Here is a 14,959-nt window from a genome sequence, read left to right as displayed (position 1 = left end):
TGTGTGCGAAAAATAAACCCCACCGGTGTAGATATACTGGCCTCTAGTTATCAACGTGTCTACTTTACCTGCCTTCGCCGGCCCAATACGCCCGCCTAAGCTCGCCTACCATCGCCGCCACGGACCTGAAAAATCTCGCCAAAGTTATCAATAAATCTGTCAAAAAGCCGCGCACCAAGTACGGGGCGATGAGCAGCGGACTGTGAAAGTTATCACTCATCCAATCTCGCTGCTCTTCGGCTTTTTGACAGCTTTATTGACAAGCTGTCACTAAGCACCCACACTAACTACACTGTTCTACCCCCTATACCGGCGCCCCCGGATCCCCCCGCAACTAAATAAAGTTATTAACCCCTAAACCGCCGCTCCTAGACCCCGCCACAACTCTTATAAATGTATTAACCCCTAAACCGCCGCTCCCGGACACCGCCGCCACCTACATTATACCTAGTAACCCCTATCCTGCCCCCCCTATACCCGCCACCACCTATAATAAATTTATTAACCCATTTGCGTATCCTATCTTTTCAATGGGATCTTTCTAATGCTGGTATTTAGAGTCTTGGCTGAAGTGAGCGTTAGAAATCTAACGACAAAACTCCAGCTGCAGAAAAAAGCCAGGAGTTTAGAGCTTTCTGGGCTAACGCCGGTTCATAAAGCTATTAACTACTGTGCTCTAAAGTACACTAACACCCATAAACTACCTATGTACCCCTAAACCGAGGCCCCCCCACATCGCCGCCATTCTATTCGATTTTTTTAACCCCTAATCTGCCGACCGCACAACGCCGCAACCTACGTTATCCCTATGTACCCCTAATCTGCTGCCCCTAACACCGCCGACACCTACATAATATTTATTAACCCCTAATCTGCCGCCCCCAACGTCGCTGCTACCTTACCTACAATTATTAACCCCTAATCTGCCGACCGGACCTCACCGCTACTATAATAAAGTTATTAACCCCTAATCCGCCTCACTCCCGCCTCAATAACCCTATAATAAATAGTATTAAACCCTAATCTGCCCTCCCTAACATCGCCGACACCTAACTTCAAGTATTAACCCCCAATCTGCCGACCGGACCTCACCGCTACTCAATTAAATTTATTAACCCCTAAAGCTAAGTCTAACTCTAACACTAACACCCCCCTAAGTTAAATATAATTTTTATCTTACGAAATAAATTAACTCTTATTAAATAAATTAATCCTAATTAAAGCTAAATACTTACCTGTAAAATAAACCCTAATATAGCTACAATATAAATTATAATTATATTGTAGCTATTTTAGGATTAATATTTATTTTACAGGCAACTTTGTATTTATTTTAACTAGGTACAATAGCTATTAAATAGTTAATAACTATTTAATAGCTACCTAGTTAAAATAATTACAAAATTACCTGTAAAATAAATCCTAACCTAAGTTACAATTAAACCTAACACTACACTATCAATAAATTAATTACATACAATACCTACAAATAAATACAATTAAATAAACTAACTAAAATACAAAAAATAAAAAAAGAACTAAGTTACAAAAAATAAAAAATAATTTACATACATTAGAAAAATATTACAACAATTTTAAGCTAATTACACCTACTCTAAGACCCCTAATAAAATAACAAAGCCCCCCAAAATAAAAAAATGCCCTACCCTATTCTAAAATTAAAATAGAAAAGCTCTTTTACCTTACCAGCCCTTAAAAGGGCCTTTTGCGGGGCATGCCCTAAAGTAAACAGCTCTTTTGCCTGTAAAAAATAACATACAATACCCCCCCCAACATTACAACCCACCACCCACATACCCCTAATCTAACCCAAACCCCCCTTAAATAAACCTAACACTAAGCCCCTGAAGATCATCCTACCTTATCTTCACCACACCGGGTACCACCGATCCGTCCAGGCTCCGACGTCTTCATCCAAGCCCAAGCGGGGGCTGAAGATGTCCATGATCCGGCTGAAGTCTTGATCCAAGCGGGGGCTGAAGATGTCCATGATCCAGCTGAAGTCTTGATCCAAGCGGGAGCTGAAGAGGTCCATGATCCGGCTGGAGTCTTGATCCAAGCGGGAGCTGAAGAGGTCCATGATCCGGCTGAAGTCTTGATCGAAGCGGCATCTTCAATCTTCTTTCTTCCGGATCCATCTTCATCCCGCCGACGCGGAACATCCATCTCCTTCCTTTAAGGGACGTAATCCAAGATGGCTTCCCTCGAATTCCAATTGGCTGATAGGATTCTATCAGCCAATTGGAATTAAGGTAGGAAAATTCTGATTGGTTGATTGAATCAGCCAATCAGATTCAAGTTCAATCCGATTGGCTGATCCAATTTAAACAACATTACAAATTTAAACAACATTACAATTTACTTATATTATTTATTTTGCTTCATTTTTGAGATATCCTTATTTGAAGAAAAAGCAATGCACATGGGTGAGCCAATCACATGAGACTTCTATGTGCAGCAACCAATCAGCAGCTACTGAGCATATCTAGATATGCTTTTCAGCAAAGAATATCAAGAGAATAAAACAAATTAGATAATAGAAATAAATTAGAAAGATGTTTTGGGTATCATGGCCCTTTAAAACTGAAATGCACTAAGGATATATATATATATATATATATATATATATATATATATATATACAGTTTATTACTGTATGCATCTAAAATATAATAGCTATGAGGTACTCTTCAAACAAAACTAAATTTGCAAGCATCATAAAGTTAAAGTCTTTTTGTGTTACTTGTCTTTATCTGCCGGTGGGTTATTGATACTTTAATATCAGTTGTAGACAAACATCTATTATTTATTTTTAGCTGTAATTTCCATTTAAACAGGTCTCATATTGTAGAGTGTTTAACTGATGCTCTTTCATATGTGTGATGACATTTTATGTTAAAGTCCTTTTTCAAAATAATAACAGCAATATGTTTCAACTAAATTTGGCAACATAGTTCAAAGTTAACAGCTAATGCCATAGTTTTGTTTATAATGTTTTTCAGCATGTCAATGTAACGGGCACAGCACATGCATAAACACCAATGTGTGCGAACAGTGTAAAAACCTCACGACCGGAAAACACTGCGAAACCTGCATGCCAGGGTACTATGGCAACCCTACCAATGGGGGAGAGTGTGAAGGTAAGGAAACCACCTGAAAGTAAAAACTGCAGCTTTGCCCGGGCTCACTGTAATGATTTTACAGTGATGCTTCCTAAATGCAGCATCATACTCACATCATAATCCCAAATACTGTATCACTTCATTAGAAGAAGAAGAAACAGGCTACTATAGGGAATGGTTTGTTTTCTTAAATTAAACCTTAACTGTTGGTCTCTGTTTAGCTTTGAATGAATATAAAGTGCTTGAGGAAAGACTTTAATTATCCAAACCTGCTCTTATATGGGGTTGTCTTCCTTCTTATGCTTTTTTTTTCTCATTCCACTTGCTGAACTGGGGAACACGTTTTGGGGAAATTTAGATAAAAAATGTTAATATGAAATTATTTTAGGAACAAAAAAAACACAAACACACACAGAAACAACTTTTTATTTATTTGTAATGGGTCAGGATTGCCAAGAGCAAAAGAAGGCTTACATACTTTCTAGTTGACACAGGAAGCAATCAGCTGACAAGGACATTGCTAATTGGTATTCAGTAGAGTAAATTTGAACTTTTTAAAATATTTTTCCTGCCTTTAGAGTAACTGTTTTGACCACATGAATGAATTAACAATATAACATGAACATGTACACACACACACACACACATGTACACACAAACACACACATCCTCACATATGTACAAACTCGTACACACACTTACACACACATGTACACATACACATATGTACAGACACATGTACACATACACACATATGTACAAACACATGTACACATACACACATATGTACAAACACATGTACACATACACACATGTACACATACACACATGTACACACACATGTACACACACACAGATGTACACATGAACACACACATCCTCACATATGTACAAACTCGTACACACACAAACACATGTACACACACACATATTTACACATACACTACACACATTTACAAACACATGTACACATACACACATGTACACACATTTATAAACACATGTACACATACACACATGTACATACACTTACAAACACATGTACACATACACATATTTACACATACACTACACACATTTACAAACACATGTACACATACACACACACACACACATCCTCACATATGTACAAACCCATACACACACAAATACATGTACACACGAACACACACATCCTCCCAACTGTACAAACCCATACACACACACACACACACAAGTACATACTAGATATGTACTAAATTTATTATTCGTATTTTCATTTGTCAAATGAATTACAAATATGGGCAAGGGGAATACTTACGGCCATATTTGGAATTCATTTGACAAGCGAATATCCGAATAACCAATTTTCTATGTGTGTAGTACATGTACACACTTACAAACACATGTACACATACACATGTAAAAACACATGTACACACCAACATATGTACAAAGACATGTACACACATACACACATATGTACAAACACACATACACACCTGTTATTCATTATCCCAATAACATATAAATATTATATACACATTTTCCATAACTTGTGCTTTGCCTAGCGCTATACTAGTATGAGTGTTCATATTGTACATGGGTACACAAGATTAATACCTGCCCTATTGACAGTTGAACATTTTCTACTGTTTTATGGCATTTTAAATAATTCTTAATAGTTCTCTATTTTCTGAAGTTGACAAAATGTTCTTTTTGTTTCTACAGCACCTCTCTGGCAGCTTGATATATAGCCATACTTTTTATTCTGTGGGGATACATTAGCTCGCTAACCAAATAAGCTCTCTTGTCACCTTTACTAAATTATCTTCAATGCAATAATGTCTGAAATCAATTTATGAAGCCTGGAAATTTATACATTTTACTACTTGTTTCTCCCTCTATTCTTAAAAATGAGTAACAGCCCTTTTTAGATAAGCTAAATTTTTATTAAACACTTCAAAAATGTTTGTTTGTTGTTTTATATGGTTTAGTCTGTATTTAAAAGTCTATTTAAATATTTAATTATGCAGAGCTACAGAGCCTTAAAGGGACATTAAACACTTTTAGATGGCAATATAAAATGATAAATTGTAAATATAAAAAAAGTCTGCAATATATCTTCATTATTTATTTGGTCCCCCTTTCCTGTAATTTTATTCTGAAATTGTGAGCTTTCAAGTTCCCTTTAGAAATGGAAGTGCAGAACACTGTTATATTCCACACAGGCAGTGGCTGAAAACTCTAGTGACCTATTTATAACTGTCTCTATTTGGCTACAGTAGAGAAGGCAACCTAAGTTACAACATGGCAGCTCCCATTGTTTTATAAACACTAAAACGTTTCACTTATTTTTTCAATATTTAAAAAACTAATTAAACTTTAAAAAATACATCTACATGTTACTCTCAGATTGAGCTTTTCTTTGAATGAATCATTCTATCTAGCATTTATTTAGTGTTTAATGTCCCTTTAAAAAACATCTTTAAACATGTTCTTAGTCAAATATAAGACAACTTTATTTGAAGATAAAAAGTTGATTTCAAATATTAATAGTGCGAAGTTGGAAAATTTGGAATAGGGCACTAATATGAGTTTTATTATGAATATAAAATATCTAAGTCAAAATATCTAACTGTCTGCCTTTTGCTATTTCTGCTCTATCTATCTATTTATCTATCATCAATCTGTCTGTCTGTCTCTATTTCTGTCTGTCTTTCTATCTCTACATTCTGTATGTATCAATTTCTGTCTCTCTCTCTTTCTTTCACCATTTCTATCTATCTATCTATCTATCTATCTATCTATCTATCTATCTATCTATCTATCATCTAGCTATAGCTTACTATCTATCTATATCTAAATATCTATCTATATTTCTATTTATCAATTTAGCTGTCTCTCTATTTATCTATTTCTGTCTGTCTATAAAATAAATTCTCTCTCTCTCTCTTTACACCCTCAGACCCACACCTATATATATATACATACAGTATATATATATATATATGTTTTGCTGCAGAATCTGTTGGCACTCAAATACAAATAACCGATAATAATATAAATATATTTCTTTTACAAGATACGACGATTCCACGGATTTCATCCCTACTTATGGGATATCGCCTCCTGGTCAGCAGGAGGAGGCAAAGAGCACCACAGCAGAGCTGTATATATAGCTCCTTCCTTCCCTCCCACTCCAGTCATTCTCTTTGCCTGTGTTAGTGATAGGAAGAGGAAAAGTGAGGTGTTAGTTTAGATTCTTCAATCAAGAGTTTATTATTTTTAAAATGGTATCAAAGTGTGCTATTTTACTATAGGGTGTAGCCGTATTTCTTGTCAGCCTCTAGAGTAGAGCTACAGGTGGCTTTAAGGCACTGGGAACTGGGGGGATTTTATTCTCTCTGTGCCTCCCATACTGTGTGCTGCCCTGCTGAATATGGTCTTAGCAGATATTATCTAAGACCCAGTTTGTTCCCACAAATTTCCTGGAGGAGAAGAAGGACCTCTTGCAGTGTGGGACAAGTCGTGCTGTTACTCAGCATTGAGGTATATGCAGTCCATTATTTCTGTGACACTTAGACTGTTAGTTTTTCTTCTATAAACTTGGCTCTTACGTTCACATGTCTGTGTTCTATTACACACGGTATTGAAGGGCTCCCCTCATTATTTGGTCTACTTTGGGACTGACATAATGTTTATATGGGGGTTTTATTTGTGACGGTGTACACTGTTTTTAACCCTCCTTACATTTGGGCTGACGCTGGGGATCTGGCTTGGAGTATTATACTCTGGAGTGCACTGCTCTAGAATTCTTGGTCCCGGCAGGGTTATCAATAACAGTGGACCAGGAGTTTGTTTTCAGAGGGGATTGGCTTATTTTTATTTCTGCCACTGAATCAGGTGTGGAATCTGTCCCGGCAGCTCCATTTTGTTTTTACACACAGCACTGAGCCACCCAGGAGTTTCGGTTTGACACGCCCACGATGCTGGGCAGGGCCTTTCTTTCGCGCACTGGAAGAAGCCGCGCAGTGTGTTCCTGGGAGTCGGACAGTGTGCTTTCGGCTCCGGTGTTTGCCTAGACCACGTGGTTGGTAGAGAAATACTGGCGGTCTTAGGCACTCTGCTGGTCGGGTTGACGTTGTCTCCGTGTCATAGGGAGCAGGTAGGCGCCGCAGCAGAGCTGTGGCGAGGTGCTTTTTATTTTCCAAGTGTGCAGTTACTTATCACATTTAGTTAGCTTACTGGGAATATGTAAGACATGTTTTTTTTCTGTTCAAAAATTTTATACAGAGTGCTGGGCAATAAAATATTTTCGTTTTTATTTTTTAAAGACACAATTATTGTTTTTTTTACAAGCGATCCTATGTTGGATATTTTCAATCTCTGTATGTGTTAAGTGCATTACATAATTGAAATACTATGACCAATACCATTTTTTATCATGGAAGATCTTAATGCCAGTACCTGTTCCATGAGGTTGAATCCCAATGTGGAACCCCATGTTACTTTTTGTCCCTCTTGCACTGAGAGGGCATTACACTTTAGAGGGCAGATTTTCTTTAATAATGGTATATCTAAGGATTTTTCTCAGACTGATGAGATTCAGAGTATGCCGCAACTTTCTCCCCAAGCGTCACAGCCTTTAACACCCGCATCTTGTTCTTCGACTGCGTCTGCTGCGTTCACCCTGCAGGATATTGCTGCAGTTATGTTATCTACTCTTTCAGAGGCGTTATCTGCTTTGCCAGTACTGCAAGGCAAACGCAGTAGGAGAGAGGCCCCTGTGGTCCATGCGACTTCTGATGCATTGATGGCGATCTCCGATGTACCCTCCCAGGGCTGAATTGGGGGGTATGGAGGCTCTGTCTGAGGGGGGACTTTCTGACTCAGGAAGAACATTGCCCCCGACAGATTCGGACGTGATGTCTTTCAGGTTTAAGCTTGAACACCTCCGCCTGTTACTCCGGGAGGTTTTGGTGACTCTGGATGACTTTCATTCTATCGTGGTCCCTCCAGAAAAATTGAGTAAGATGGACAGATATTTAGAGGTCCCTTCTTATTCTGACGTTTTCCCTGTTCCTAAGAGAACTTCGGAAATTATTGATAAGGAATGGGAGATACCGGGTATTCCATTTTCCCCTTCTCCTATTTTCAAGAAAATGTACCCTATAGCTGACACCATTCGGGATTCTTGGCAGGCGATCCCTAAGGTGGAGGGAGCTATCTCCACCCTAGCTAAACGTACTACTATTCCAATTGAGGATAGTTGTGCCTTCAAAGACCCTATGGATAAGGAGTTGGAGGGTCTTCTCAAAAAGATCTATGTTCATCAGGGGTTTCTATTGCAACCGGCGGCCTGCATTGTTACAGTCACGACTGCTGTCGCTTTTTGGTTTGATGCCTTAGAAGAGTCTCTTAAGACTGAGACTTCTTTGGAAGAAATACAAGATAGAATTAAGGCTCTTAAGTTGGCTAATTCTTTTATTACAGATGCTTCCTTTCAGATAACCAAGTTGGTGGCTAAGAGTTCGAGATTCTCCATCTTAGCACGCAGAGCCTTATGGTTAAAATCTTGGTCTGCGGATGTGTTGTCTAAATCTAAGCTTTTGGCTATTCCTTACAAGGGAAAGACCCTGTTCGGGCCTGACTTGAAGGAGATTATTTCTGACATCACGGGAGGTAAGGGTCACCTCCTCCCTCAGGATAAGACTTCCAAACAAAGGGGGCGACAGAGTAATTTTTGTTCCTTTAGAAATTTCAAGGGAGTTCCCTCTTCCTCTTCCGCTAAACAGGAAGGGAATTTTTCACAAGCCAAACCCACCTGGCGACCCAACCAGTCTTGGAACAAGGGTAAACAATCCAAAAAGCCAGCTACTGCTACCAAGACAGCATGAAGGGTCGGCCCCCGATCTGGGACCGGATCTAGTAGGGGGCAGACTTTCTCACTTTGTCTAGGCTTGGATAAGAGACGTTCAGGATCCCTGGACACTAGAAATTGTGTCTCAAGGGTATCAGTTGGAGTTAAAAAATTCCTTCCCCAGAGGAAGCTTTCTTCTTTCATGATTATCTGTAGACCAGATAAAAAGAGAGGCATTCTTACGCTGTGTAAGAGATCTCTTCTCCATGGGAGTAATCTGTCCCGTCCCAATACAGGAACAGGGACAGGGGTTTTATTCAAATCTGTAGTTCCCAAAAAGGAGGGAACATTCCGACCCATTTTAGTCTAAACAAGTTACTCAGGATTCCATCCTTCAAGATGGAAACTATTTGTACCATTCTTCCATTGATCCAGGAGGCTCAATTTATGACTACCGTGGATCTAAAGGATGCATATCTACATGTTCCTATCCACAAAGATCATCACAAGTTTCTCCGTTTTGCCTTTCTGGACAAACATTTTCAGTTTGTGGCTCTTCCTTTCGGCTTGGCCACAGTGCCCAGAATCTTCAAGGTTCTGGGGTCTCTGCTAGCGGTCCTCTGGCCACGGGGCATTGCAGTGGCACCTTATCTGGATGATATTCTGATTCAGGCGTCATCTTATCAGCTAACAAAGTCTTATACCGACATTGTTCTGTCTTTTCTAAGGACTCACAGGTGGAAAGTGAATCGAGAAAAGAGTTTGTTGGTTCCACAGACAAGGGTTCCTTTCTTGGGAACTCTAATCGACTCTCTGTCCATGAAGATCTTTTTGATGGACGTCAGAAAGTTAAAGATTCTGAATACATGCCAAGCCCTTCAGTCCAATCCTTGGCCGTCAGTGGCTCAGTGCATGGAGGCAATTGGATAGATGGTGGCAGCAATGGACATCATTCCGTTTGCTCGTTTTCATCTCAGACCTCTACAACTGAGCATGCTAAGACAATGGAATGGAGATTATGCAAATTTGTCTCCTCAGATAGATCTAGATCGGGAGACAAGGGACTCTCTTCTATGGTGATTGTCGCCGGATCATCTGTCCCAAGGAACATGCTTCCGCAGACCCTCATGGGTGATAGTGACAACGGACGCCAGCCTGATAAGATGGGGAGCAGTCTGGAACTCCCTGAAGGCTCAGGGTGTGTGGACTCGATCGGAGTCTCTACTTCCCATCAATATTCTGGAGTTGAGAGCAATATTCCATGCGCTTCAGGCTTGGCCTCAGTTGGCTTTGGCCAAATTCATCAGATTCCAGTCGGTCAACATCACAACTGTAGCTTACATCAATCATCAGGGAGGAACAAGGAGTTCCTTAGCGATGACAGAAGTAGCCAAGATAATTCAGTGGGTGGAGGCTTACTCTTGTTATCTGTCGGCAATCTACATCCCAGGAGTGGAAAACTGGGAAGTGGAATTTCTGAGCAGACAGACTTTTCATCCGGGGGAATGGGAACTCCATCCGGAGATATTTGCCGACCTGATTCTCAAGTGGGGCAGGCCAGAATTGGATCTTATGGCATCTCATCAGAATGCCAAGCTTCCGAGATAGGGGTCCAGGTCCAGGGATCCCCAGGCCGAACTGATAGATGCATTGGCAGTGCCTTGGTCATTCAGCCTAGCTTATGTGTTCCCTCTGTTTGCTCTCCTTCCCCGGGTGATTGCTCGAGCCAAACAGCAGACGGCTTTGGTGATCCTCATTGCTCCGGCGTGGCCTCGCAGGACTTGGTATGCCGATCTGGTAGACATGTCCTCTCAGCCACCGTGGATGCTTCCGTTGAGGAAAGATCTGCTAATTCAAGGACCCTTCCATCATCCGAATCTAGTTTCTCTGCAGCTAACTGCTTGGAGATTGAACGCTTGATCTTATCTAAGCATGGGTTATCTGATTCAGTTATCGATACTTTGATTCAGGCACGTAAGCCTGTTACTAGAAAGATTTACCATAAGATATGGCATAAATATTTTTATTGGTGCGAATCCAAGGGCTACTCATGGAGTAGGGTTCGGATTCCCAGGATTTTGTCTTTTCTCCAAGAAGGATTGGAGAAAGGATTGTCAGCAAGTTCCTTAAAGGGACAGATTTCTGCTTTGTCCATTTTGCTCCACAAACGTCTGGCAGATGTTCCGGATGTTCAATCTTTTTGCCAAGCTCTGACTAGAATGAGGCCTGTGTTTAGGCCTATTGCTCCTCCTTGGAGTTTGAATTTAGTTCTTCGTGTTCTTCAAGGGGTTCCGTTTGAACCTATGCATTCCAGAGATATTAAGTTATTATCTTGGAAAGTTTTATTTTTGGTTGCTATTTCTTCTGCTCGCAGAGTTTCTGAGCTTTCGGCATTACAATGTGATTCCCCTTATCTTATTTTTCATTCCGATAAGGTAGTGTTGCGTACCAAACCTGGTTTTCTTCCTAAGGTTGTTTCTAACAAAAATATTAATCAGGAAATTGTTGTTCCTTCCTTGTGTCCTAATCCTTCTTCTAAGAAGGAGCGTCTGTTACATAATTTGGACGTGGTCCGTGCCTTGAAGTTCTACTTACAGGCGACTAAGAATTTTCGTCAATCATCTTCATTATTTGTTGTTTTTTTCTGGGAAACGTAGGGGTCAGAAAGCTACGGCTACCTCTCTTTCTTTTTGGCTTAAGAGTATCATCCGTTTTGCATATTAGACTGCTGGACAGCAGCCTCCTGAATGAATTACGGCTCATTCCACTAGGGCTGTGGCTTCCTTATGGTCATTCAAAAATGATGCTTCTGTTGAACAGATTTGCAAAGCTGCAACTTGGTCGTCTCTTCACACTTTTTCCAAATTTTCCATATTCTATACTTTTGCCTCGTCTGAGGCTGTTTTTGGGAGAAAAGTTCTTCAAGCAGTGGTGCCTTCCGTTTAGGTTCCCTGTCTTGTCCCTCCCTTTCATCCGTGTCCTATAGCTTTGGTATTGTATCCCATAAGTAAGGATGAAATCCGTGGACTCGTCATATCTTGTAAAAGAAAATGAAATTTATTCTTACCTGATAAATTTGTTTCTTTTATGATACGACGAGTCCACGGCCCACCCTGTTTTTTTGTAAGACAGGTATTTTTATTTTTTGCTAAAATTCAGTCACCTCTGCACCTTGGCTTTTCCTTTCTCTTCCTAACTTCGGTCGAATGACTGGAGTGGGAAGGAAGGGAGGGCTATATATAAAGCTCTGCTGTGATGCTCTTTGCCTCCTCCTGCTGACCAGGAGGCGATATCCCATAAGTAAGGATGAAATCCGTGGACTTGTCGTATCGTAAAAGAAACAAATTTATCAGGTAAGAATTAATTTCATTATTATATATATATATATATATATATATATATATATATATATATATATATATAACTTTTTTTTTTTCTCTCTATCTATTTGTGTCTGTGAATTTATTTCTCTCCATCTCTAATAATTACTTAGTAAAGAATGAGTGATGTAAATTTGAGGGAACCTGTATTGATTGTGCATTTTTAGCAAATTATTTTTATATTGACTATTTTTTCAAATACTTTCTCTTTGTGTTTAGATCAAATAGCAAGATGAAGTATAGATAATATCAGTGCTTGACTGCCCATGTGCACTAATATTGTTTCTCCATGTAATGTAATTTTATACATAGCACAAAGCACTTTCATTATTCATTTTACATTCTTTTTTCTGTAATTTAACTTTTAAAATGTTTATTGTTCCATGTTCCCCAGAGAGGTTGGAGTTCATTGTGTGGAATACTGTGACCCTTGACCTTTTTTTACATGCAGCTCAGTGATTTACTTGATATGTGCAGAGCTCAGTTATATCTGTCCCCAAGTGGATACAACAAAGGACATACAATAAACAACTCAAGATGCGTTTCAAAATGTTTTGCCCTAAATTGCAAAACAACACACATTTTTTTCCAGAAAAACAACATGTTTAAATGCATTCAAAACATTTCAAACATATTTTGAAGTGTATTGATTCATTCCAGATGCAAATATAAACAATTACTTTAAGGGGTCAGTAAATAAAAAACTGTCTAGTTATGCATAATAAAAAACTGCAATATTATTTCATTATTATTTTTCTCTTCCTTTTTTGTAAAAAAGCTCTGAAAATTGAGGATTTTCCAATTCTCAGAACTTGAAATGCACCCTGGTGAATTTTAAAGGCTAACTCTGCTACAGATTCACCTAAGTGGCTTTAACTAATAGCAACTGTGAAACAAAGCATTTTATACTAATGTCTATCCTAGTGGCTCTGTCTATCCTTGTTGTCCACAGACTATAGCCTAGGGGGTCGATCCGATATAAAGCGTCGCCCGCAAAAGCCGGCGACGCCAATATTTGCGCGGATTTGGTATCACATATACGGCGTAACCTAGAAGTTACGCGCGTATATTTCTGCCGTCGCCCGCAGTTTTTTGGGCCATAGGCAGGTATACCAAACCCGCGCAGTTTGGTATCCAATATGCAGCGTAAGGACTTACGTGGCGAAAATGGAGAAAACTTACTCCATTTTCACCTCGCCACAAAAAGCAGCCGTAAGAAGCCTTACGCTGACTATTGGAGCCCCGTAACTCCCTAAACTAACTAGAAAATAAACCTAACACCTAACGCATGCGCAATGTCTATCTCCCTGTCAACCGCGATCTGCTAAAATAAACCTAACACCTAACGCATGCGCAATGTCTATCTACCTGTCAACCGCGATCCCCCCCCCCCGAAATCCCTAATAAAGTTATTACCCCCTAAACCGCCGCTCCCGGACCCCGCCGCCATCTACATAAACTAACCCCCTACTGTGAGCCTCTAAAACCGCCGCCATCTACCTTATCTATCCCCTAATCTGACCCCTTACACCGCCGCCACCTATATAAAAATGATTAACCCCTAATGTAAGCCCCTTACACCGCCGCCATCTCTATTAAAATGATTAACCCCTAATTTAATCTACCTACCCCGCCGCCAGCTATATTATCTATATTAACCCTAAGTATATTATAGTTAATATAGGTATTACATTATATATATTAACTATATTAACCCTAATTATATTAGGGTTAATATAGTTAATATAGTTACTATAGTATTTATATTAACTATATTAACTCTATCTAACCCTAACTAAATTTATATTAAATTAATCTAATTCATTTATAAACTAAAATGTTCCTATTTAAATCTAAATACTTATCTATAAAATAAACCCTAAGATGTTCCGATCAGCCAATAGAATGCGAGCTCAATCTGATTGGCTGATTGGATCAGCCAATCGGATTGAACTTGAATCTGATTGGCTGATTCAATCAGCCAATCAGATTTTTTTAACTTAATTCCGATTGGCTGATAGAATCCTATCAGCCAATCGGAATTCGGCGGACGCCATCTTGGATGACGTCATTTAAAGGTACATCATTCCAAGTTCAGCAGTCGGCCGGGATGGATGCTCCGCGGCGGCGGAGCGAAGAAAGAAGATTGAAGATGCCGCCGGAAGAATGAAGACTTTGCTGCCGCTTGGAGGAAGACGTCGCCGGAGGAAGAATTCTTCTTTGCCGCTTGGAGGAAGACATCGCCCGGATCGGATCAGGAGTTCGGCCCGGTGTGGTGAAGACAAGGTAGGGAGATCTTCAGGGGGGTAGTGTTAGGCTTTTTTAAGGGGGGTTTGGGTGGGTTTAGAATAGGGGTATGTGGGTGGTGGGTTGTAATGGGGGGGGGGGGTATTGTATTTCTTGTATGCAAAAGAGCTGAATTCTTTGGGGCATGCCCCACAAAAGGCCCTTTTAAGGGCTGGTAAGGTAAAGAGCTTTGAAATTTGTTGAATTTAGAATAGGGCAGGGAATTTTTTTTATTTTGGGGGTTTATTATTTTATTAGGGGGCTTAGAATAGGTGTAATTAGCTTAAATATCTTGTAATCTTTTTTTT

General features: G+C 39.7%; 1 protein-coding gene across 1 annotated transcript in view; it reads left to right on the top strand.

Annotated features, from left to right (window-relative positions):
* ATRNL1 (attractin like 1) overlaps positions 1-14,959 on the top strand; it is a 1,671,159-nt gene that overhangs the window by 527,382 nt on the left and 1,128,818 nt on the right. Inside the window, exon 19 of the mRNA XM_053692689.1 lies at positions 3,024-3,161. Coding sequence (XP_053548664.1) covers positions 3,024-3,161 — 138 coding nt within the window. The remainder of the gene's footprint in view (positions 1-3,023; positions 3,162-14,959) is intronic.

Source organism: Bombina bombina, chromosome 9, assembly GCF_027579735.1.
Source record: "Bombina bombina isolate aBomBom1 chromosome 9, aBomBom1.pri, whole genome shotgun sequence".
Classification (NCBI taxonomy): Eukaryota; Metazoa; Chordata; class Amphibia; order Anura; family Bombinatoridae; genus Bombina; species Bombina bombina.
Note: the sequence above shows the minus strand (reverse complement) of the source record. Positions and strands in the feature narration are given on the sequence as shown.